The sequence below is a fragment of the Hylaeus volcanicus genome, chromosome 4 (genome assembly GCF_026283585.1).
Source record: "Hylaeus volcanicus isolate JK05 chromosome 4, UHH_iyHylVolc1.0_haploid, whole genome shotgun sequence".
NCBI classification, from domain to species: Eukaryota; Metazoa; Arthropoda; class Insecta; order Hymenoptera; family Colletidae; genus Hylaeus; species Hylaeus volcanicus.
In genome coordinates, this window is record NC_071979.1 from 7,019,500 (window position 1) to 7,046,338 (window position 26,839).

The 26,839-nt window shown below is 39.9% G+C and overlaps 2 protein-coding genes and 1 long non-coding RNA gene across 5 annotated transcripts in view; 1 reads left to right on the forward strand and 2 right to left on the reverse strand.

Annotated features, from left to right (window-relative positions):
- LOC128875713 (uncharacterized) overlaps positions 1-17,578 on the reverse strand; it is a 48,305-nt gene extending 30,727 nt beyond the window's left edge. For 2 of the 3 annotated variants that reach the window (XR_008456871.1, XR_008456870.1), the window contains exon 1: positions 17,446-17,578. This is a non-coding gene — a long non-coding RNA (uncharacterized LOC128875713). The remainder of the gene's footprint in view (positions 1-17,445) is intronic. The other variant, XR_008456869.1, reaches the window with a different exon arrangement.
- LOC128875712 (zwei Ig domain protein zig-8-like) overlaps positions 1-20,520 on the forward strand; it is a 54,159-nt gene extending 33,639 nt beyond the window's left edge. Inside the window, exons 3-5 of the mRNA XM_054121541.1 lie at positions 9,142-9,352; positions 11,050-11,346; positions 13,294-20,520. Of these exons, the coding sequence (XP_053977516.1) occupies positions 9,142-9,352; positions 11,050-11,346; positions 13,294-13,478 (693 nt within the window). The 3' untranslated portion in view covers positions 13,479-20,520. The remainder of the gene's footprint in view (positions 1-9,141; positions 9,353-11,049; positions 11,347-13,293) is intronic.
- A 3,721-nt stretch (positions 20,521-24,241) lies between these two features.
- On the reverse strand, positions 24,242-26,055 carry LOC128874717 (3-ketodihydrosphingosine reductase-like). The gene is made up of 3 exons (XM_054119724.1): positions 25,724-26,055; positions 24,658-25,329; positions 24,242-24,588 (listed from the first exon to the last, which is right to left on the reverse strand). Exons 1-3 carry the CDS (start codon positions 25,838-25,840, stop codon positions 24,376-24,378), a joined length of 1,002 nt encoding a protein of 333 aa, XP_053975699.1. The 5' UTR covers positions 25,841-26,055; the 3' UTR covers positions 24,242-24,375.
- Positions 26,056-26,839: the final 784 nt, after the last annotated feature.

Genomic DNA, 26,839 nt, shown 5'->3' on the forward strand with positions numbered 1-26,839 from the left:
GACCCGACGTCGATTACTATCGCGGCCGCCCGTCGACTCGTCGAGTTTCCATGAACTCGCTGATCCGCCATCGAAAAGTTCCGCTATAACCGCGCCTCCGTGTCCCGTCGATATTTCGCGCCCGTGGAAACCTCCGATTCGCGCTATTACAATAATCGAAATAGCTGATAGACGATAACCCGGTACACGGGCAAACGGTATCTCTCAGTCGGAAAATTTACGCCAACTATAAAAGTCTAATCTGTTCGGATTCGCGGCCGTTAGAACGGGATTATACGAGCACCGCGAATTTTACGATCACCGAGAAATAGATGGATAGATAGATAAGTAATTTATTGCAGACTACAGGACGATGTCCCCTGGGAACATTAACGCTGGGTGGGGGCGTATTAATGTTGATTATTGTGTGTTATTAATGTTCTAAGAAATCCATTTTTATATTTGGAATGAACTGTGGTAGAGAATCTATAAAAGACTAATCTGTTCGAATTAAATAGATGGATAAATAATTTATTGCGAGCCCTAGGACAATGTCAACCGAAAAGTCAACCATTTTTTAATAATATATTAAATAATCTACGTGCTATTGAGCCATATTTCTGAAAACATAATTTTACGCAAAATGGTAGCGATTCAAATTCACATTCTTCTTCTTCTTCTCCTCATCGTTATCATCATAAAAACCGTAGAGCATCATTTTGTCGAGCCTCGATCGATCCACGAATTCGAACAGTGCTCGAGTTCCACGGGTGCAGCAACCGCACACTTAGTTGTTTCGTCTCTGGGTCGTAATGGTGGATTCAGGTCTCATCAGCGGTCACAGCGCGCCAAGAAGTACCATCCAAGTCGGTCTTACACAAATCGAGAAACTTCTCCTCCCCGGCGGCTATTCGTTCCAAAGTTTGTTTTCTCGCGTAAGCATTTTTGGAACTCATCGAGAACTAACCTTGTTCGTGGTTAATCTTTCGTGTAGTATTGTGAGAACACTTGCCGCCGAGACGCTAAGAATGTCAGCCAATTGTTTCTTCGAGATTTTCCTCAATGAGATCCTCAACTTTCTTTACCCATTTCTTGGTAGGCGGCTTCGTTTGGTCTGCCGCTGCGGGGATCATCTTCTAACGACTCTTCGCCTTGTTTGAAAAGTTTCGCCCATTCAGAAACCGTGGAATATGACGGAGCTGCATCTCGAGATACTGAGCTAAGCGCTCGGTGAATCTCGGTCGCTTTAATTCCTTCCTCTGACAGGAATTTTATTCGAGCGGAACACTCGATGTTATTCGTTCGTGTAGCAACGCGAAATTGATTTGAAGATTAATGAGTGACTTGTTGCAAAAACAATCCTTTCTTTGATTGATGAGAACTTATATTTGTGTCAATAAAAGCTCTATTTATCGTGGCCCGACTCTTGGCTTTGAGCCAATTTTAAACACTAAAAATATTTCCCTCAAGAAATCATGATATGATCAATTTTCATAAGAACTGAGAATTTCAATCAATATAATTGCAACAATTTGGCGTATATAAAACTTCAACATCACGAAAATTCTTAATTTAAACCTAGTCGAATTCATCAATTATTTCATCCATAAAGTCACATCAACTAAACAAGAATTTAAATTTAAATAAATGTATGTCTTCTTTAAAACATGTTTGTTTAGGTGCGAGTAAGAATTTAGTTAATAGTAAGCATTTCTTTGGTTTGTGTATCCATTTCTTATCTTTGATATTGTAATTATAATTTTCAATCTAACGAGACTGAAGGGAATTTGACGGAATTCCACTTTTCTTTAGTTTCCCATTTAATTAGAATTTTTGCCTCGCTACGGATAAGAAGCATTTCTAGACAAGCTTCCTCAGAGGCGGTGACTTTTTCGCTGCTTCATCTGCTCTGTCATTGCCAACGACTCCCGGGTGGGGTGGGATTCAGATAAAGTCGGATTGGGCGTTTCTTTTTGCTCGTAGTATTGTTAGTTTGGATTGAATGTCTTGGACCGTTTTTGTCCATGCTTGAAAAATCTTTCATGGAAAACAGAACTAATTTCACTAGTTGTTAAGAAAACGAATCTTTCGATGTTTTCTTTTGCAATTTTCTTAAAGTCTAGCAATCTTTCTATTGTTAAATAAATGACTAGCAATTCTATCTTAATAATAAGCAGTTAATTAACACGGGATGTTTTTAGTGCCCCCTCAATTCATCCTTCATTTATTCTGCAGAATAGTATCAGTGGGACCAGAAAGTAATGTCGTTGATTACTATTTATCACCTCATCGTGTACCAATTGATTTTGATCGATCGGGGACGGTTACGTAATTGCTTAAAACTAAACCGTATTGTAAGTTTATGTGTTTGAATTTAATGTAAAAGAAACGACATTACTTTCTGGTCCCCTTGATAATTAATATTTTCTTCTGCAGTTTATCTGAAATCTATCAGCTTTTCCATTACTTAATGACTCGCATTAGCGATAAACTACTCTTGATGACAGGACTAAAATACCAATTGTAGGTCATCTAATACCGCGTAGGCTTCATATGTAAATATTGATGCTCCCTTGGGAAGTTTGCAGATCAATTCTAGATTGTTTGCCATGACCGTACATCGACCTTGCTCATTGTTTATAGAGCCACCGTGAAATTGTGCTTACGCCCTCTTTGTTTGTGGACAATTTCCTCGAATCTGAAATGGTTGAATTGGAATTGTTCTTTCTTGGTTTATGTACGTTTGCTAATTCGAAGTTGATCATTGGCTTTTCGAGTTGCCATGGGGGTATTGGTAAAGGTAGTCGTTATGGTATCTGAAGCATTTCTGGTTTTCGGTCTTCTGCAGATAGTGTTGGTCGAAATGAAAATGTTCAGGTAATGTAGCTTTAGGTAGATATGGCCGTTGATTGCCGCGAGTCATTACTGCATTAGTGTTGATTATCGCGAGTCGTTGGCGTTTCGTGAGATAGAATAAGTCTAATTGGAGTTGGCTGGTTTTACGAAGCCTGCTAGAAATAGTCTGAGTGATAAGCTTAAGTTTTGTAATTAATTTATATCGTTGCAACGAGTAGTCGTTTAATTATGCCCGTCACGTTTTTGTCGGACAGACTGTCTAAGGCCCAACGAGCGAAATAAATTAATTTATATTTAACATCAACGTTTCGACCCTATTATTCGTTTCCTATTTGGTTCGTCGATCCCATAATCATAATTAAAATAAAATATAACATGAAACGTAGGAAGTATAGTAAAATTTAATTTCGAGTGAGAGAATAATAATATAGAATGAATTCTGAAGAGTAATATAAAAATTACCATATATAACGAAATTCTTGACTTAATTATTCAATCTTCCTTACGAAACCGCATAAATTGTGGATTATAACGAAGCGTAAACATAGAAGGCTTAACTTATATTGGATTAGTTGTCTTGCTTAAAGGCTAACGTAAAGACCCCATCTCTCAAGTTAGGTGATAGGTCTCCTTACCCTACTTTCGTGCAACGTAAAAACCCTATCTTTTACTTTGGATGACAGTTCTTCCTGCTCTAATTTCGCAGAAGTAAAATAAGAACAGTCACCTCGCCTACAATGTAGGATTTTTACGTTTCGCGAAACTAGGATGAGGAGAACTATCATCTAACCCAAAAGATTACGAGTTTACGTTGATCTCTGACTAAGAGGACTGCATACATAGCCTAACTTAAGATTTTCATGTTTATAACGGTTTCATAAGGAAGATTTGATTAATAAGTCAAGAGTCGTGTATGTTCATAATACTTTCTCAAAACTCATTTTGCAGTACGACTTGGTGAGTCTACACAAAAGAGTCGAAATATTTTTGTTAAAGATACATAAAACCATACTTGCTGAGGTTTGTTTACAACGCATTCATCGTTCGAAATGGCAATCAACCAAAATTACGAAATAAAAAATAAAAGTCAAAATAAAGTACAATGAATGAGGTAAAAATATGTGACGAAATTGCTTAATAACAATGCTTTCTACAATAAAAAAGGTTCCAATCTCATTCCCCCTCAAACCTCCAACAGTTAATAGTTTACTAATGATCACAATAATTCGATCGCTGTAGGTCCACAGCAAACTTTACGAGTAGTAAAAAAGAGGAATAGGGAGACGGTCCTTCCCCAGGAACTTTCGAGTCCATCCTCTACGGTTGGCGAGTTCGGGTCTCGTATTGGCGCAGTTTAAGGACGCCACTCGAAAAACGACCCGAGGACGTTGCACGGTGCCGGTAAAAGTTTTCGTACGCAGCTCCGTATCGCTCGTTAGCGAACTTTTAACCTGCCCCCTCTGTGTATACAACAACGAAAGTTGTACATACGTCGAAAGAGAGCCAGGACTAAGTGTCTGGCGACACGCGACCCCTTGTATAATCGTCCGGTTGCGTACTTAAGGGTCGCGAACCCCCGTGCCGGCGTCGCACCCGCGCTACCCCTTCGCACCCCCGATACTTATCGCGCGCGGAATTAAACGTACTTTTACCGCTGACTTTCTGTCAACGGCCATTGTGCGCCCGGCGCACTCGGAAACACGATTGAAAGCGATTGTTCTTTGCGGACAATTTCGCGGAACACGGGGCGCCGCGCTCCGCGGGCTCTCCCATTGCATTTCCGTGTTCCGTTCCGGGAAACGTGCGAATACATTACATCGCAGGGGGCGTTCTTGAACTGATCAAACTTTGGCTGCGTGTTACATCGACGGGGAAACGTGTGTACGCCGCCCGGACTGCTTCCTTTTCGTGTTGTACAAATTAAGTTCGACAACCGCGACACGCGACAAATTATTTGTCTTATTTTCGTTGGAGGTCTTTATTGCACCTTGGCTGAGATAGGTAGGGGAAAAAGAAAGGAGGAGGGGCGGGGGAACAATTCTGGTTCCCTGTTGCAAAAATCGAAATGATCCTGTAATAATTATAGGCTAACCCTTTTAGATTTGTTTTTTTTTTTTAAGGAAAGAATTATTTTCCAATGAATGCATACTAAGTGGATGAGAAATAACATATCATGGTCTGAAGGGGTTAAAAAGATTTTAACGTACATCTATCCTATGATGTGTATTTACTAAAATGTATCAATCGTAAAAAATGTTTGATTGATTGACTATTGATTGATTGACTAAACATTTGATTGAGTGACATCCTTTCATCAGTACAATTAGGAAAATGTGTTGATGAGGTTTCTTCAAAGACTTTAAAACACCCTGCATTCCCGCATGAAATTATAATCCTGCGTCCTTGGAACGTAGACTCTGATTTGATAAAAGATAGAGTTGAAGTGTACAAAGACCCCTGAGGCTTTTATCGGGTCCCTTTACAAGTCTTTACGTAGGTCTTTGTGAGAACCTTTGATAGAAAATGCGAAATTCTCGAGATGCCAGCACTCTACGTCCACGTAAAATCAAACGTGAAGACAGTGGTTTGCGAACTAAATATTGAACATCTCGAAAACGTTTAATTCGTCGACATGTGCTTGTCGAAAATATTACGTGCCCTGTGATGAATTCTATTATCCACAGTTCTGGGAAAAATGATAACATATGCTTGCTGCATTTCTCAAGAGAACCGTAACAATATGCACATTTTTAACATGTTGTATATGCAACGCTTCTCTAGAAGTAAATGCGCTGAAAGACATTCAAACAAAACTTGTTTCCACGAAGTTGTAGAAGGAAATGTAAATAGCAGCACAATTTGCATGAACCTTGGCGATAGCACACTTCAAACGTTTTCATTCGTTAAACTTCCTGTTGGTAGGTGTAAAGGTAGTCACAAAAGCGGTGACGAAACTGGATCTGTCGGAATTCATTTTTGAATTGATATTTAATTTGAATTCAAATTTGAGTTGAGGAAAGTCGCTGAATAAGAACGAAATTAATTGTATTTTATTACACATCACATTTTGTACGAATGTAGCAGGTGTTCTAATAAAAAAAAAACAATTGTTTAAGTACTTGTCAGATAGCGGAAATTTCGCTCTTCAATTTGGATTTTGTTAGAATCGAATCGGACGATTCCACGCTGAGCTATAACATCTCAAAATTTCCTATTTTATAGACGATTATGAATGACTGATAGACCCACTGACCTATATACAGCGTCCTTGCAAGGCCGATGCAATTCCGAGAAATACTAGTAAACATTGTAGTATTTGCTGGACGCCCCACCCCTCTAAATTCCGTCACATAATAGTAAACATTGTAGTATTTCCTGGTTGGAAAATCCCTCAAAGTTCGTCGAAAAAGAAACATTTATATTCATTTGACCATCGATTTGAATTAAATTTGGTACGCAAGGGTTTTTGGGGTCGCTGATTTCAAATCTGAGCTCAATATTTACAAATTCAAAATGGCGGATCCAATATTGCGGACCAAAATACGAAAAACGATTCGATTTGGATGAAACTTGGTATAAGAGTATTTTTGAGGTCGCTGATTCCAAATCCAAACTAAAAATTTACAAATTCAAAATGGCGGATCTGATATATCGGCACAAAATGTGAAAAGATGACTGAATTTGAATGAAACTTGGTACACAAGCGTTTTCCAGAGAAATTAAGTACAGAAACTATGACTAAATAATTTAAATCGAAAACTACTCGACGTCTACCATCATTTAGTCTAGGAGCGTAGTTATGCTACCTTCGTATCCAAAACAGCTTTCATTTGTAGAGCAAAACAAGCAGTTGTAATCACTGATCCTCATCCCTGTACCTCATTACGCACGAACAGCATCATAGCGGTAATTACTCATTGTCATAAGCTTAAGGCGACTTATGGCGCACGATTTCAAGGTTTTGTACACAGGAGAAACCCTAAACTCAACGATATCGGGTTCATTCCGTCGGGTATTATTTATCAAGCCCGCGCTAAGTAAACCCGATATCATTTAGCTTCGAGTTTCCTCGATAATAATTGCAGCCGGGAAGTCGTCGTTGAAATTACGTTCGTTAGTACCGATGCCAGCGGAGTTGCACAGACAAATTTTTCTTTCGACTGAAATTACCAGTCTGCGTGTCCCGTGTTGCCCGTGTTACGCGACCACCCCCCGAGGCAAAGAAGCACTTACTCTACTTTGTTGATTACAACTTCCACTCGACCATAAGTCGTCGTTACAACGTAGAAACACCTCCCGTCGCGCATGAATCGACCCGACCGTGGCGTTCGCGATACCTATCGCGCAAATAAATTGAATGTACTCCTAATATGCTTTCTTGCGGACCCATGCAGCGACGAAAGAACGCTCGCGGAGCCGATCGACGGACGATAAATTAACGGTAGACAAGGGAGAGAAGATTGATCGACCGAGATCGGAAAGTCGAACGGGGCCTCTCGCTCGTCCCTTCTTTTTCCCCCTCGGGCACGAGCTTTTTCCCAGCTTTTTCGACTTCCAGTTCCTGTCTGTATTCATCGGACGGCGCACGCCAGAATCCGCCCAGACGCAGCTAAATTTCGCCCCATCGCTGGAAACGTCTCTATCGCTTTATTTCGCCTTTCTTTCCCTCGAAGAAACAGCCACGCTTCCGCGAAAAATATAACAATGGAACTGGACGTATGGCAGAAGAGATTAATACTCCCCGTCCGTGGTTCCCGGCCGAGAAAAAAGCCGCGTATTGACTTTTCTCGGTGAAACTGATGAGAAAAATATACGACCGCGGACACGGGTGTTCCCCTTTCTTTCGATTCTATTTTTATTTCCAGCGATCGCGCGCCGCTGCGGTTTCCTGGAAGAATTCCGTTGCACGTCGAAAGAAACGTTTGCGTTGCAGATACAAGCTGGTGCATCGTTTCGATTCATGGAGAGACAGGAGGGTTAGTTAGAAGCTAATCGAAGACTTTCAAATCGTACAAAGTAGGAATAATTGGGAATTTTTGTAGGGAATGCAGAATATCTATAATTACTATTATTGAATATTAATATTTACATGAAATAAAACTTTAAAAAATATAAAATAAGTCTACTGTTACTCGCGAATATTTTTAGACTTCAAATGGAAATCATAGAGTATCGAGCAGTAACATAAAATGGACCTGGCCCACTTTCAAAATTAACCTGCTCATCCGTTAAGACTACATACTTTGAACTCGACTTCCAATTTTCATAAAGAAATGTTGTTTGAAAGAACGTCGATTTAGAGAAACCTTCGAAACTCGTTTAAAGTTTAAGGAAAGCTGTTCGGAGCGCTGGAATACGCTTCGCGAAAAATGTATCCACGTCGCCATTTCGAATTTCTCTTTGATATTTTAGAACAGAATTTTCACGTCAAGTTTTAAGACAAAATAATACGGCAAGAGAAATATCGATTTTTTGCCAGCGTGAAGCCGACGTTAACCCTTAAGGGAAATGTAATTTCGTACCGAAGCCGAATAGTTGATCTCTGTAAGGAATTGTGAACCGTATTGGGTCAGACATTTCAGTCAGCCTTTGAAGACCTTCGAGTAAAGCAAAAATTACTCGACATTGTTCACGTTCGCCTCAACCTGGCAAGTATCGTTCCAGCATCCAGCTATAGTATGAGTAAATAGAATATGGACAACGTCGATCAATTTTTATCAAATCCAAAATTCAAGATTTAACAAGATTTATCATATTGCATGCATACATATTCCTAGATTATATTAGAGTATTCACAGGGTCCCCTGTCTAGCCAGACTTGGAACTTAGCGCATACTGTTTGTTTTCGACAAGGTATCGATTGACCCATTTCTGGTTTAGAAACACATTTAACCCTTAGAAGCCTGATTTTCCAAAGTAAATTTACCAAAATATCAATGTAAATTATCATTTGAACAATTTTGATAGCTGAAGTTTATTTTTTTAACATTCGTTTAAAAGAACATACATACAGCCAAATATTAAAAACGAACCAATTGCAAATGTACAATTCGATTTAAAAGACCGGTATCGAATTTGAAACTTGAGGCATTTACCAATATGCCAAGACTAACAAAAAACAAGTGTAATAAATATTCCTTTTTAGAAATTCAGTAAAAAAATTCAGTCATCGCTTCATTACCAAGGAGCAGTTGTCACTTTTGACTTTTTACTAACGAACTTAATATAACGAGCTTTCCGATACGATGATTGCGAGTTTCATCGATACGACTGACGTTTGTCTTGTTTGTTCCCGAAACGTGAAAGGTGGCGTGGGTCAGAAGAAGGGACTCGCATATCCTCTCCGTAGATAGAACCATGTTTATCCCGGACGAAAGGTTCCAGGCGATTTTCGTGGGCGCTGTGGACAGCTGGACGCTCCAGGTGAAGTACGTCCAGGAACGCGACGAAGGCGAGTACGAGTGCCAAATCTCGACCGATCCGAAGAAGAGTCACATCATCAAGCTGACCATCGTCGGTGAGATCGCGCTGACACTCTTTACGCCGCGCAGGCCAACAACGCGACTTCTTTGTTCACGTTATTTTTATAACGCTATAGAAGTGCTCTGTCATCGATCGGCGAAGCACAGTGGAATCTCGATAATTCTAGCGTAACGAGGCTAAATATTCCCGCAATAACGGAGGTAGTCAAACCGGTAGAAGTGGGCTCCATTTACGCAGAATTTACTACCTGTGAGCCATCGTTGGGTTCTGAGAGGATTTTCGATGGAAAGTTCATTTGGTTCAAATGATTGTTAATTATACTATTGCTTGCCTCGAGCATTTAATAATAGATTTAATAATAGGTTTAGATTGCTCTGTGTTATGCAAAAAAACATGCACGCAAATTACGAAAATAAATAGACTGTAAGATAGAAAAAATGAAATATTGAATGCATAATTAAATATGTGCTGAAGATTTCCCATTTAATCCCTCGATGTAACGAGATTTTTTAATGTAAGAAATAGAAAAAGAGGTTGGAAATATTTAACATTGAAATTTGTAAACGATCGAATATTAATTAACCGTGTATCGAATGTTACCGTGTATAAAAGAAGTGACTTCTGGTTGCATTCGGTTCAAATGATTATGCTTCGAAAACAGAATCACTCGAACGGAATAAAGCCCTCAGAACCATTCCCTCCAGAGACCAATCGAAGTCGTCGATACAGACAGCGAGGATATGCAAGCTCTTTCTCATTAATTTGATTACCTCCGCTGATGCACTACGGTATTATGGACAGTATCAATTTGAACCGATTATCTCCTTCAGAAGCATTCTTTCCAATAATAGTAGCAACTGCAGATAAAGTTACCGAGTAGGCGAAATTCCTTCTGATTGCTTTGATTAACTCGCACGCGCACTACGATATCACGAACAGTATCATTTAAGTCTAGTGTACCCTTCAAACGCATTCTTCTCAGAGGCCAACGATAGTAGTGACCACAGACACAGGAGACGTACTGTGCAAATGAAGTTCCTCTTATTGGTTTTTACCTCCACAGATGTACCACGATGGTACCGTATCATTTGAATCGAACGTACACCTCAGAGGCATTCTTCCCAGAGGCCGATGATACCTCTTCCCCCCCACGACACAATTAAACGAACGAGGTTCTCGTGCAATCATCGAGCTTTTATTTTTCGAGCTTCCACTGCACTTCCCAGACGAAGTTCCGCCAGCGCGATGTATAATTACTCGAGCGTAAAAATGCTCGCGTGTTACTCTTCCTTTCGATGCAATTTATGACATCGTTTCCGTCGATGTTCGCTGGTTATTGGTTGAACGCAGTGCACGCGTTCGGAAAAAATAAGTTGGCCTGTGTTATTGCTTTGTTATTACTTTCATAACGTCGGATTAATCAATAATCATGAACTATGTTTTTAGTTTGTATGAGCTATGAACTATGAATATCCCTGTGCATAACACACGATGTGTGTTATTTTATCTAAAATATGAAAAACATACGCGATACACACAATAATATGCCCATATCAAAATATGGTTGATCACGATGTGCGATCTTTCAAAGCTAATCCTATCTGTTTATCTACCGATTATTAATCACGATTACCGATTGATCGTAAAATCAGTAGATCGTGGATCAATTTTTGCCCAGCACTAGCTCGAGCCGTGGTACGGAAGACAGATATTATTTATCGATTTTTTCAGTGCCAAAGATCGAGATCATAGGCGATCGCGACATGTACGTGAAGACCGGAAGTACAGTGGCCATACGGTGCATGATCAAACAGTCCCTCGAGGGACCGTTCTACGTCTTCTGGTACCACGAGGGCGACCGCGTCCTGGACAATCAGTTGGGCAAGATCGACATCCAGACGGAGAGGATCAATAACGACACGATCAGCAGTCTCGAAATCCGCAACGCGAGGCCGGAGGATTCGGGTAATTACACTTGCAGCCCGAGCAGTTTGGACAGCGCGAGCGTGCAGCTTCACGTGTTGAATGGTAAGCGTTTTCGCATTCCATTAACATAAATCTCTTTCAGCGAAGAAATATGCAGTACCATAGCGGTGTCGCGAAACGGGAGAAACGTTCTTTTAAGTGAATTCGAGCCGAAGATTCATTTTTAACTCCCGAACGGAGGTCCGCGACCCACACGAGCACGATTCGGATGAACCAGTTCTACAATACCCTGGTCGCCACTGGCCAGACGTATTTATCACAAATGGCTCTGGACATTTTTAAGTCCTTTTAGCTTTCACATGAAAGTTCACTGGTTTTCAGATGGCCAGAGTTTTAATGCCGCAAAAGGGATTGCAATTTCCTTGCGTGATTGTACAACGCTCCATTTAATACTTCAACGAGATGAAACGTTGAATTTCCGAGCTCAAAATACAGCGCATGTACAATTCTTTGTAGTATTTTTATTTATTCATATCGTTATTTAATCTATAAAATCTTAAATATACGACAATCGTACGTAAATGGAAATGAATGAAAATATTACGAAGAATTGTAGATACACAGTATTTTCTGTTTCCAAATTCAACGTTTCGTAACGTTGGAATATTACATAGAACTTTGCAAAATCGTGCAACGAAATTCAATCCCTTTTGCAGCATAAAATCCCTGGTACTGCTTTGGCATTTTGGCATCAGTGAGCAACCTTCGGTCAAAATATTCTTCGAAAGGAACAATTTAAACATTGATCGAACTAAGGAAACAAATCTTACAGCAACATTGTACGTGACTGTGAATAAATAAGAATATTGCACACGACTGTATAAAAGTGATAAGGTATGCGAAAACAAAGAAAGAAAGAATTCTCCTTTATTTATGAGGACGTTTAAAACTACTTTCTTCGTTAATAGGACATTAGCAGCTAATACTCTAGACTTTACGCACACTCATCGGCCTCATTTTAAGATCAATTCCATTCAAAAGGAGCTTATCTGGGTCGTGACCTAATCTTGTGAGTGTACCATTCATAGTGAGTACGAAGTTACTCTGAAAAATATCAATGTATTTGGATACGGTATTGCGCCAAAGATAATATTTTACTAGAATAAGGATATCAGCAATTGACTCTGGTTCTCGATTCGCGTGCGCTCGTAAATCCATCCGTGGAAATACAGAACCATCCAATAATGAAAATTGTTAAGTGCATTACATGATTGGAATATTTCAAAATTCGTGCAAATATTAAACTTCGCCGTAGCCAATATTTCTATTCTTTTGTCTTCCCTTGAAAGGTACATTTCCAAGAATTTGAATACTGAATGTTCATCGACTTAAATTCGTGGCGAATCGCAAAGCACAAACGCAATAGAGACCCCCCTGCATCAAATAGAAACGGATAGTTAAATGCCGTCGCGATATTTGCCCGGTAATTGTTGCGCTTTCAAAGATGTTAGAATTATTTTATAAACACCGCAATTTGGCTCGTAACAAAGACACCTTTGTTTCAAAGATGTCTTTGTGCAGTGTCAGTCGTAATTACAAACGCGAGAACTAGTTTACTGTAGAATTAATTTACAATTCAAAAGACTCGTTGTTTTCAATTCAGATGCGGGCCCAGCCACGTAAGAAATACATTACACAGAGTGTTGAACAATGTGTGACACAATTGAAAGGGAAGTGATTCCATATCGAAGAGTTGGAAACAATGACGCCAAATTAAATTTACCTATAGGAATTTGTGCTTCAGAATCGTTCCAGCTACCCCCCCCCCCCCTCCATTTCCGGTTCTTACACTAATTCTGGGATACCCTGTACACATATACAACCAAACATACCAAATTTAAAAATTTTATGCCAATTACTGTGACTGCAAAATAAAATCACGAAAATTGCCTGAAAATTGTTAAAAATAAAATTGTACGGCGCTTTAATATCGAGACCATTCCGGGAGATAAATGAGTGGAATGAAATCGAATAAATTGTCTGCTGCAGGCGAACATCCCGCTGCTATTCAGAGGGGGATCAGCTCGGCACCGGGTGGCTGTCCGACGCTATGGTGGTTGGCGGGCGTCGTGACGCTGTATTCGAGTCACGGCAGCCGTCTGTTCGTCCTCGCCCTTCTGATACTCATGGTCCTTTATTCGAAGAACCCGTCTTATTTCGCGCCGGAACGATAATCAGGAACGAGAGGTGGATGGTGTCGCAAGATGATCGATTATCACCTGCTACGAGACCCGGGAACACGCCTCGAGGAACGCTCCAGCGACGAGGAACGGGACGAAGAGGACGCGAGACGGCTTCTTCGTAAAGTGACTTCGCGAAGATGACCGAGAAAAAAAAAAGAGAAACGCGACAAACCGCGAGAGAAAAGTCAGATCGACGACGGTGGGGTTCGACTGGGTTAGGGTTCCTTTTGGCCAGCAATTAGCATTTCTTTTCTTTTCTCGTTTCTCTGCGGTACGTCGAGAGGGTTGAAACGCCAGTCGATCGCTCCGAACAACAGAATTTCACTTGTCGTTCATTTCCTAGAGACGATTTTGTAATTCGGTCGATCTCCAGCGACAAACAGCCGATGATCGCGCGCTGAAAACATTCATCTTCGACGCCCGAGTGTCTCGAGCTTGGGGACGAAATCCTCGACGATGAAGCGTCGAGTAGGAATTTTTCGAACCAGCTGAAGATCGGCTGGCGGACGCGATCGAATCGACAAACTCACGACGACGACGCCTGGCGTCCCGATGGTACCGTTTTTTCTCTGTGTACGAATGGCGGGCCCAACAAAGGTGAAGAGAAACGCGTTTCGCGCGTCGAGACAGTGTGATCCGGCCGTTAGCAATTAGGGGATTAATTACTCGCGGGGCTTCTCGTTGAATCTTTCTTTGAAATTGACGCGGGGGGAAAGGGATGAACGACACGAAGCTCGTGAATACATTTCCCCTTCTCCGGTGGAATGAACGCGGCAAGAATTTTTTATAGGAATTATAATATTAAAAAAAAAACTACGATCTTCCACGAAACTCGTACGATAGCGTCTTTTGTATTCTCATCGTTTGAATCGATCGTTTCAATAATCTCTGTAAATCACGCGAAATCATTGTACATATATTCGTCTAACAATAGCATTGAAAAGGAGAGCGTACGAAACGGTCCCATAACGCAGTGCCTCCCAACTGTCGTGAGAAAATTTATAATAAATGAATTAAAGGAGTTTGTTCGCTAAAGTCTTCATCGTTTGAAAATATTGCAGAGAGCACTTTTATGCCATTTTCTGCTGACAGTGGAACGAATTATAAAACAATCATTGAATTTTATGAACTTTAATGTCCCAATTGGTTTATGCAAGCAAATGTATAACGTACAACGACTCCTAGAGGTTACTGTGAAAGTATTTAGTGATATATAATTAATTAATTATAATTTCAAGAGGGAAGCAAAATTGCGAACTATTAGTATCTTGGAACGCTTTCAGAATTTCTCAAAATTCCACTGTTCGCATATTACTAAATATTTCTAGGTAATCTTCGCTAAATCTAACAAATATTTGGCTCAACCACAGGTGTCGAAGACGTATTATACCCACTTTCGTAGACTAATTAACGTATTAAAACTGCCAAATTAACATAAATGAAAGATTACTTGAAAAACTATAAATTCTCCTGAAAATACAAGAATTATGTTAAAGAAACAGTCCCACGAATTTCATTAAAAAATTTCATTCTTCTTGAAAGCTACTCTTTAAAGAATACAATTTATTTTAATTACAAATATTTGTTTAGAATTTTAAATCACTGCAAATTCCTCGCTATTTGGAAAAGAGTGCACAAACGTTAATCTCCTCTCTAACAATAGTGTTTAATATCCACCTCCGATTGTTTTGAAACGATTAGAGTCTTACAAGACTCAAAACGTGTCGTGACGCAAACAAAAATTTGGGAAGCACTGGCACAGTAGAAGACGACCGAAACGCAAGTTCGAAACTGAATCCCCCCTTCTTATTCATTATTCATCATTGTCAAAAGTGTTTCGCGATCTTCGTGTCTTTCTCGCCAGGAAGCCAAACAGCAACGAAGTCTTCGTGATCGATCGCGGGATTCTGTCGAGGACATCGGGAGGGTTTCGTAGTTTCTTTCACATCGAGATTAACTCGACAACGCGCGAGTGTGATTCTAGAAGAAAGGAATGGGGCAGGGTAGGGGGTAGTAGGGTGCGGGTGGCGGTGACGTAACGAAAGAAAGCGCGGGGAAAAGAATACGCCGACAGAACTTCGTCCGCGCCGCTCGATAGAATTGAAACTTGTTCGATGAATTTTTTCGAATGTGATTAATTATATTCGAATAGAGGAACGATTAGCGAAAACGTGTCTATACTCGACTGTCTACCACGCGTACGCTTTCGAATCGTTTCGAACTGCGACGTCTCGATGACAATCGAAACGACTGGCGAGTGTACGTCTTTACGAAACTTTCCATCCCCTTTTCTATATGTATACAAATTTTTTCTTCGTTGTTCCTTCTTTATCTACATCAACGAAATACGACGCACAATAGGGGAAGACCGTTGGGCTCTGTTTCCAACTTTGGACCAGCGTTTCCCAAATACTGATCACGTATAAACGATCCATGTAAAATTATATTTAAATTACCCGCTACGGGCTAGCTTAATTTTCAAATCAAATGTTATCGACATTTTATTAAATAATTCAATTCACCTTGTTGTATGTCTTCTTATCAACCAATAGCATTATTTATGAATGCTTTAGGAAGTCAGGTACGAAAATAGAAAATAAAAAAATCATTTTGCCAGGAATATAAACGTACACCTATGTTAGATATAAATTGTTTCGTGGAATTGCATGTCACTTCAAAGTTACAAAACATATTCATCAGAAGAAAACCGTCGAAATTGTTGAACTTTTTATTAATCGATATTCGCAAGTTGATATCTATTGATTCTACGTTCCATAATTTTTGTCATTCCAAATAGCCACGAAAGAATGGAAACGTACTCCGTAAAACATATTGTAAAATGAAAAGTGTGACGTGGCTGAAAAGTTTGGGAAACGCTGCCTTGGACGCATTTCTGGAGCGAAGTCACACTTAGGGTTGTCATCTATCGAACAGGAAAAACTGGGACGCGTCAAAAGTAAATAAAAGAGTAAGGTCAAAGCATAAGTTTTCTTTCGTGCGTATTTCTCGTAGCACCTCCCAACTTCATCCATTGCTGCTGCAAAAGGAAGCAGAGAAATTTTGTTCGCAATATACGAATAAAAGTACTTCTGCTTGAATAAATTCTACGGAGACTCCATTTTTGTTATCAGTAATTTGCTTAAACTGCATGACAACATTTTAAATATACGATCATATATAAATATATGTTAGAAATTTTATTTTCATCAGACAAAGTTTCAGATTAATATTTATATAAAATTTCCTAATTCATATATTGACGAGAGTCTACAATGCTATCTCAGTAACAGATAACGATAGAGTAGATGGCAACCCTGATGACGGTGGGATACACAAGAAAAATGAAAGTACGGTCCATACGACGACTGAAAAGAAAACGTAACAATTTTTTTAACATCGATCGTTCGAGCATTCAAATTTCAGAATGCAATCGCCATTTTGGTTTCCTATTCCGAACGAGGCGTTGACAATTTACCGAGTACGATAAAAATATCGCTCGTATACATGCACATGACGTTCGTGGCTGACTCGTAGATGCGACATTTTATTTATGGAAAATCGTTTCCTTCCTGTCCTCAGAGAATCGAACGAATATTTAAAGATTATCGAGGGGTCTTTGGTTGGCCTCGGTTAAAGTAACGGAAACAAGTTTAATGGTGAATCATTGGTGACTCTACCGCACCTTTATCGTACGTTTATTCTCGGAGGAAATGACAAGATCAATTCTCGTCCATCGAGGAACCATTCATATCAAACGACGAGGTCGAACCTCCATATCACAGTTTCTTGCAGTTCCTTCAATATTCTAACGTCAAACTAAACCTGAGATCGCGACGGTTTGAGAGATCGGCTCTGCGAAGTGTCATTTACTCTATGAATCACTGCCTATATTGCCGACACTGCCTTGTATTATTTTCTGGTTGAGAAAACATTGTAAATATGTGTGTATAAGACGTACCGAATGCCTCGCGACGATCCACGGTGACAGATGCTTCGGTATTCGAAGCGTATTGAGTATAGACACGAGCCAACAAAAGGTGTTATATATCCGTGCACGCTCTCTCAAAATTCGGAACGGAATGGGTCTTGCGGAAATCACAGGCCAAGGGCAGAAGGAGTCTTCGACGCAAAATTCGCTGCAACATTCACATTAAAAACACGATTTAGAGCAAAAATTCAAGAGAGATCACGATTTCCGTGCCGCAGCGGTTTGACCGTGTCAAGTATCACGCCGCGAAAATTCTGATCGTGCTAAAATTCGGATACGACGAATGCTAACTTGGACGCTCGACACGGTACCGACAATACAATCGTTTCATCATTCCTGCCAATCGAAAATTTCGAAACTTGTCGGAGCAACGAGCTCCAAGTCGATGAGCTCATCGATGTACGAATAGGAAGGCAATCGTTCGTACTTTCGCAGGTTCTCACCTACTCCGCGTGTCGTCTTTCAGATTTTATCGATACATCGCGATGTCGACTATCGGCTCAGACCCGAGCCGTTTTACGCATGTTCGGCTCTATAAACGTACTTACAGCTTTTCGAATCGTTTGAAAGGGGGTTGCCGATTGCACCAGGTATGAAAGAAGTACTCGATGAAGTTCCACCTTTGTGCCGGTCGTAATGAAATCAATTACGGTAAGAATTTATTTTTCTGTTTTCCGAAATAGTGAAAGTGGAACGTGACAGGTAATCGTAATTTCTTGCGAATAAATTCCTGGTGTATCGTTACGACTATACTGAATTTATGACGACTGAAACACTACCAAATAGGGGTAGTTACGTTCACAAGAGAATATACCTGCCACTCTTCGCTTCTCTCATTTCCACAAAACAAAAAACAGTAATTTCTCGTCATAATTGATTTCATCGCGACTCTCGAACGCATCACCATTTTAACGAAAAGAAAGACATGTCGGAAAGAGCTTAAGCAAAATTGTCCTTTCTAAAACGGAAGGGTTGGCGACCCCGGTCTAAGACGACTCGTGAATTTGCTTTTTTCTCGCAGAAGCTAGAGGGTACTGTTTTTTATATTCTATATATAAATATATATATATACAAACGAGACAGAACAGAAATATATATATGTATATATATATGTATATGTGTGTACGTGCGCGAATACGTCGCACAACTGTGTTGACATATTGAACAAGTTTCAGCTCGACGCGAGAAAGCGGCGCAAAACAGACGCCGTGGTGATTCGCCGGGGTTACAGTGGTGGTTAAAAGTTTAGAATAACAAAAGAACGTTTCGCAGGAGCGTACGCGAGGACGTGATCGCGACGGAGAAACTGTGAATAATCGCGATGAAAGTGAAAGAATTAGAGAGGAGAAGAAAACGGTGCGCGAGAGAATATTTCGGGATTAGTTGAACGAAACGAACGATTCGTTTAGAATATCTACGATTCATGTGATTGTAAATACATAGTATATAAATAACGTAACGTTAATTAACGATATGCCGTACGTGTTACACTAAAGAAACAAAAAAAAAAAAATGAATAAATAAATAACGTTACTGTGTAATTTTTCGGATCGTAAACGCATTCGAATGTGGGTCTGGCCGCTCGTGCTAACCGACTAGAGTTCGTTTTTCGGGGCAACAGCTGACTATGGATTAAAACGACGCAAACGGGGGCTCCTTTGATCTTTCGTCGCTCGCTGAAACACGCGTTTAACGAACTTCACGCCGTGGTCTTTCGTTCTCTCATTTGGCGAGCGAATGAGTGAACTTGTGTCACCAGATAATAATTCTCGAAGAAGGTATCCTTGATGATTTCAGATATTGGAATTCTACTCACGACATATTCGTTCGATACATTCACATATTAATTTAGTCGTTGATCTTGTTCGATTAAAACTTGCAAAACACTGGTACCGTTGCATACACGAAACGTAATATTATACTTAATAGCCTATTAATTTCGAGGAGTACTCCCCGAATCGATTTCCATAAAGAATCGCAGCAGGAGGGAACGAAAGAATGACAAACAAATGGAAAGAAACTAAAAAAGAGAGAGAGAGGGAAAAGCGTAGCGAGAAAGAAATGGAGCGAATGGGAGATGTAGAAGGTTGCACCGGCGGGTATGCTTTTTCTGGCGCGTCGGTGCATCGAGACAACAAAAAGGAGTGCAGCTGCGAGCAGCCGCGCTCCTGGATAGCACGGGCCGGCCACACGCGACTAAATAGATGTAACACTAATTAACGCCTAGCGTAAGAACTAACGGATATAAATGGAGGATATATTGTCTGACATAATAACCAGGTGTGAAAGTACACGCGTATACGTGAAGCCCGCTGCAAGCGGTCATTGTATGCAATGACGTAACTAGGGGTGTGCGGCGTGAGCTCCCCCGACTGTGCAAAATACAAAAACCAAACGTAACATCGGTTCAACTATGATTTTTGTAAATGTAACGAATTCTGTAACGCGTGATATTTTTGGTATGACGAGCAAACGGAAAATAGGGTGTGATTGTTTAATAAGTAAACAAAATCATTTCGATTTTCTAGGAAATTACGTATTTCAATTCGCTTATTATCGTTCCAAGAGTTTACGAAGAGATCGTTAACGAACTGAAGCATCGATTTATTAAAAAATGATACGCTGTTCCGACTTCTTCTCGTCATTTTTGAAAAGATTCACGCGTACTGAAACAGTTATACGATTTTTAAACGTTAAGTTGAATACCGAGTACGGGGAAGTCCCGTAATTGTTTCGCCAGAAATATCTTGTACCAACGTTTTATTTAATTAACGCTACAGAAGTTTCGTTATTATTTTCGAACATTAGAGGAATTATTTTTCCTCCGAAAGGGCTCCTCGTAGATTTAAGCTCATGGGCCCCAGGACGGTTACGCCACTGGCTGTGTGTGTATGTATGCGAGGCGCGATGCATGTAAATCGAGAGCGAGGGAGAGCGAGTGAAAGAGTAAATAGTTGAGAAAGGGATGCGTATACAGGCAGAAGGAGAGAGAGAGAGAGAGAGAGAGAGAGAGAGAGAGAGAGAGAGAAATAAGAAGAGAAAAAGGGGTTGTTCGTTGGACTGACGCGTGAAGGCGTTGGTCGGATGACGCACGTTAAAATAAAAAGGGGCGACCGAGGACATTCTTTCTTTTACCGTTTATTCCCTTTCTTCTTCGTCGCGAAGCCACTCGTGGCGAAAGATAAAGAGAGAGAGTTAAAGATAGGGGCTCGCAACGAGACCACTATTGAGGCTCGCGCCCCCTTTGCCGCACCCTTTCTTCGTGCAACAGCCGGGGCCGCGAGGTGGCGAGATGAAAATTGTTATTTCCGCGCTCGTCCTCGTCGCTCCTTTTATCACAACCGAAATAAGAAAAACGAGGGGGCGAAAGGCGGGGAGATTACGACGATGTCGATGATGATTATAACGATGATGATGATGATGAATTAAATAAAAACGTCGTCTAAGGTATACTAACGTCGTAGAGAGCATTGAATTTTTGTACCATTGTCTATAGTAGCTCTTAAGTGACGCGGAGTTTTCTGTTCTTAGGATGCCCGCCTGTGCAGACTTGAATACGCGTTTATGTATTCTCGGTTTTCTCGATGGCTCGCGGGGCGGATATTGGGTTTCGGGTTACCGTTAGAGTTTAATTGGACTTTTGTTCGATCGCGCGTATTATTTAAGAGGCTTGCAGCGATGGGGACGCTCGTGTCGCGTGTGAAAATTTGTTGTTCGTGTTTCGTTTAACTCCGGTTGCGAAGTCTGTAACACAGCGACTCTGCGATCGATTCGTCGATTAAATCCGCCCCGGCGAAAAACGCTTCCGTTCCCGAGAGTCGCGGTGCGCGAATATCGAAAGAAAGATCCTTTTTCGTGTGATGATTGACCGTCCTGACAGTTCGTCGATGTGCTCTTACGCGTAGATACTCGAGTTAGTTTTTTCGATAGTAGGTAATACGTAAAGACAGAGGGCGATGCGATTCCACCGGAGACAAATCGGAATCAACGAACCGGAAGTCGTTTTCTCGACGCAGCTACCGATCAATGATACAAGGAAACGTTCGAAACACTGTCCTAAGTGCGACGCGATAAGTCGTGATCGGTGGTGGACGCTGAGTTGGTTGGTAAAAGATGATCTCACGGGAGAGCATGCAAACTTTGTCTGAGAAACTTGTATACTGCTGCGGCGCGAACGTATTGTTCACGGGGATAGTGGATGGGAATAGAATTGGTTCCGTGGAAGAATGTATATGTATGATTATTGTGATTTTAACCCTCTACCGCTTATTGCCGCTATCAGCCATGGAAGGTGTCATAGGGTACTTATTTGCGACGATCGTGGAGCCTTGTAAGTGTAGATAACTTTTAAGAGAAGAACAAGTATGTACCTTAGATGAATCCTTCTGGTGTAATTCTATTTTCGTTTACTTCTTGAGATGACATTTTTTGGTTGACAGTCTCGCGCGTATCTTTTCTTTATCCTCGATGTACATACATATTTTCGTCGTGACTGTACTTAATCGTTGCATACATCCATGGTTACATTTGCGTGCTCTTTCGATGCGTTAATTTACGATGGCCTGCGAACAAAGTAGAAAACAATTTTAGCTGTGGAGGGTTAGAAATAAATAAAGGGTATTACAGTCGTCGATCGAAACCCTCGGGACGGCGAAACGTTTCATCAACCCCTGTAATCGGTGATATTATTATACGGTTCGTCGCGCTGTTCTTGTTGTACTGCGAGTAAACGAGTAATAACCGCCCTCGAGACTCCTGAATTTCCATTATCGACAGTTGGTCTTGAAAGTATCGTACGAGGATGCGAAGATGAAATTTCGAAGTTGTGCGGATCCTATTGATCAGGATTATCCACGCCCCCTTGAAAAGCGTCGCTTCTCTTAGCTCATGAATCAGAAAATGAGAAAACTCCAAATCGAACGTCATCGCAGCTTAGCTGACCGACTTTCCTTTTTCCTTTTTTTTTTTTTAATTACGTGTTACATTTGTTCAAAATTCGAAATCGATCAGAAATAACACAATCGATACTCTAATTGGCTTAACAAATCAACCTGCCTCGATATTTCAATGACGTCCATGCATCGCAGCCTACAAATGGCGCCAAGCCACCCCTCGAGACTCATCTTCTCATTCGCCTACGATAAACCGATTCCTTTCATTTCCAAGCTGACAGCGTTAACAAATCAGGAGTTTGGATCGCGAATATCGCGACAGAGTAAACCACAATCTCCCAAGAATGTTTCTGTTTTCCGAGAGAGCTGCCCTCTTCGATTGCGCGACAGATCACACGTGGCAATGGGTCTAATTTAATCGTTAACGCGTGCCGTTTGCCAGTTCGAACGTTCGACGAAGCTGATGACAATTAATTATACGCAACGTACAATCGACTGAAAGCGAGAACGACGAGTAAAGCGTGACGAAGGGAATCGCGGAGAGCTGGAGAACGATGGGAGTTAACGTTTTGTCGAGCGGACGAATGAGCGAACATCGATTTAAAATTAACGTATGAATTTAAAAGACGAAAATCATTAAAGTGGAAAAAAAAGAAAGATGAATAATGAAATCTCTCGAAGCAAGCCTCGTCTCGCAGATTCTCGGCTGCACACACCTCGAGCGCTTTAGGGTAAAACGGGAATAGACATTAACGAATCTGCGAGATGATGCCGTGGATAAAACGATTGTCTGGTCGAGCGCGGTTCTGTAACGAGCGTAATTACGAGTGCGTGGGTGCGGTGCCTGTGCGAATGTGAGACAGAGAGTAAGCGACGCGATGAGAGATAATAAATCAATGTTAAACCGATCATTATCGATTTGCAATTTCGAGAGACACATCTTCGTTATCCGCCATTTCTCTGCGTAAGTTCAGCCTCGGTTACTCGAGAGCTGAACGTCGCGGCTTCCACGGGCATGAATCGCAGCTGAATCGACCGATGCTCTCTGCGTGGGGATTTCTCTTTTCTTTTCTTCTTTGTAAAAGGGCTAACGTAACCGTTCGAGCTACCCGACATCAATGTGCTGGATATTTTTAACGCATCGAAGGAAGCCAGATGCGAGAGCATTAATTACCCACGGGGGGCAGCATCGTCCCACGTCGAACTACACATTACACACAATTCTCAGCGTTTCCGTTTTTTCAAGGTATCGTGGCAACAGGGACGAGGAGAACTGTCCCGTTCTATGTGTGTAAGAACCATAAAGCTTAATGAAGAACATTATACTATGAACTTACGGGATACTAAATAAAAAGTAAGCCAAACCGTTAAGTTTGCAACGTGTCTTTCTTCCTTCGCGACGACATCATTTTCTGTTACGATTTCCGGTATTCATTTTCGTCTGATCGAGAATTAAAAGGACGCTTCTTTTTTTTCAATTGGAGGCATTTCCGCGAAATTATAGTCGGTATAATGCGCGTATTAAATATCATTATGAAATTCGAAATGTCTTAAAAAATCGATACTCGTTATGGTGTACACCATTTTATTGTATCTCACTTGCTTTCGATGATTCCGGTGCTGACTATAAAGACAACTTTATAGATAAATCATTTCGCATTATTTATTTCTGACCAGATTATCGTGACAGCTATGAAGCCACTGCAATTTTAAATATTAATTTGTTGGAATAGTAAAATTTGCACATCTTTGAAGAAGCAAAGTTACAGATTAAAATACATTGCAGCTTCTTCAAAAAAAAATAACAAGTAAACTGCAACTGATCTTTTCTTTTCAAGCTAAAAAGAACGCGGCGAATACGCTGGATAGTCAGTGTGATCGTATTAATAGGAGGATGTGAGGATTCTGTGGTTGGAGATTTATTATGCAGTCATTGAAGAATTTACAAATATTGTTTTTTTTTTTATTCACATACATTCTGTATTTGGTTCTGTCTTAGATCAAGTACCTATTCGGATTTCTTGTTATTGTCACGCGTCTTCATACAATTCTGAATGATTCTTCGAAAATGGACTAGGTAACATGCACTTACGATACGGAAGAGACCAATTAACGTCGACTGTATAATTAATTCGATAATGGAACTGAACGGCGACATTCCACAACACAGAACAGTTAGTACAAAACCTTCCATGCCGACTGTAGAGAAGAATTTTCCAGCCTACAAATATTTTTATCTGATCAGTAACTTGCTTCGAATTGAATCAACGCGAAGGTCAACTTTACCAACCAATGCATCTTTGAAGAGCTTGTTGGCTACTACTTCTGGACTAACTAGATCACCACTTTCTGATATAAGTTTTGTTTCAAGAGGCTTTGATAGTTCCTCTATAGCAAAACCTGGAGTATCTGTGTCCGGAGGTAAACTAAGAGTCACAGAAATATTATATGGTGCAAGTTCCATGGATATGCTTTCAGCCAAACCACGTAGAGCAAATTTTGTACTACAGTAGGCTGAATATCCATATATACCTAGTAGTGCAGCTTGAGAAGAAGTTAAAACAATAATCCCTTCCTGAGAAGCTTTCATTCTTTGGACAACAGCTTTGGTACAATAATATGAACCCATAAAATTGATATCAATCATTTTCTTTAAATCTGCTACAGTGGTATCTTCAATTTTACCACATATTGCAGTACCAGCACAATTTACTAACATGTATATTGGACCCATAGTTCTTTCTAGATCACTTAAAGCTTCTTCAACTGCCTCATAATTCTTACCTATGTCAAGTGATAAATATTCAACTTTTTGAATGTCTTTGTTTTTGCAAGCATGAACTATTTCATGTCGTGCTGCTTCTAATTTTAAAACATCCCTTGCAATGATTGTCACATGTGCCCCATACCTAGCAGCTGCAATTGCAACACATTTTCCTATACCACTGGATCCACCAGTTACCTAGAAGAATTAACTCCATTATGAATGAACAAATTCAATGAGATATGGCACACAAAGCAAAACATACAGCATGGATGGCAAAGATTTATGACTGATCGATCAATGGTTCTGCAGTTTAATGCTTTCACAAAAGAAACACCAACAAATTTCATTTAAAAAATTGCGAATGCAACTCAATCAGAATAAAAAATAAGCACAATCGTTATGCTGTGTTCCAAAAATAATTCCTAGTCATTTAAAACACTTCAAAACGAGTAAAATAACCACAGCAAACACAATTTTGATGTTTCTACAAATGATACATTCATATAAGGCGTATACTTATTTAACAGAAGATCACCGACGATAATTACTTTAACAGATGTTAAGTCTAGGTTAGAATTCAATTACTTACAACAACGTGCTTGTTATTAACGCTTCTTAGACGTCCACGCCAAAAATAGTGTCTTGCAAGCAACACAATGATTAGTAAAGCAACAATTAATAGTATTATACTAAATGTTATTGCCATCGTTCTCCTTTACACAACTTTTGATAGCACTATGTCTCGAATATAAACCGATTTATTGCCTACAATTACTCGTCCAGAGGGGACATAGTTTTAACATATCTCAAATTCGTTAACTTATTACAATTGATGAAAGATAACTGTAAACTTGACATTACTCTAACCGCATAACCTTACTGAGCTTTACTGTATACGGGATGGTCACTATACTAGTATTTGAATAATTAATTTAGTGGCGCTATCGGCGGGAAAACGTCCAAGTTTGTAATAAAAATAGTTCCCACTGTTTCTATTAGATGGCGCCACTAATACCTTTTAACCAATTATTATTTATTTTTAATTTATTAACACTATTCTTTGCTTTAAACCCCTACAAAATATTATTTTAATGTATTATATGAACATTTATTTGCTTTTACATATGAATCCAGATTTATAAGTTCAGACTGCGAACTTATAATCATCATTTGCAATAAACGTAACGTAAACTCGTTTTCTCTAAAAGTAACTTCTATTAACATAAAATAATTAAATGATAAGAGCATCCGTTAATATATCAAATTTATCATTTTTATTGTAAATTATCGACCTTTTAGTTAGTAGAGCCATCTAGTAGGAATAGAAGAAACTATTTTCACTACAAACTTGGGCGTTTTCCCATCGATGGCGCCACTAGCGCAAAAAACTGCAAAGGTTCTGATCCAAGCTACCAATTCCACTATAGTGGACACTATAATTAATAAACTACACATTTTATCCGCTTATAAAATTATTATTTAGCGTACAATTTTATATGCTATCATTAACGCCATCATTTAGAAAGCATAGGGAAGTAAAAATAATAAAGACTATCGTTACAATAAATCAAATTTCACTGAGTACTAAATATAACATTTTATTGATTAGCCACTTATTATTAGAAAAGATGACATATATCAGGAATTGGTTCAAGCAATTGTACTTTAATTTTATATTTTAAACTTTGGGACATTTTGAAAATTT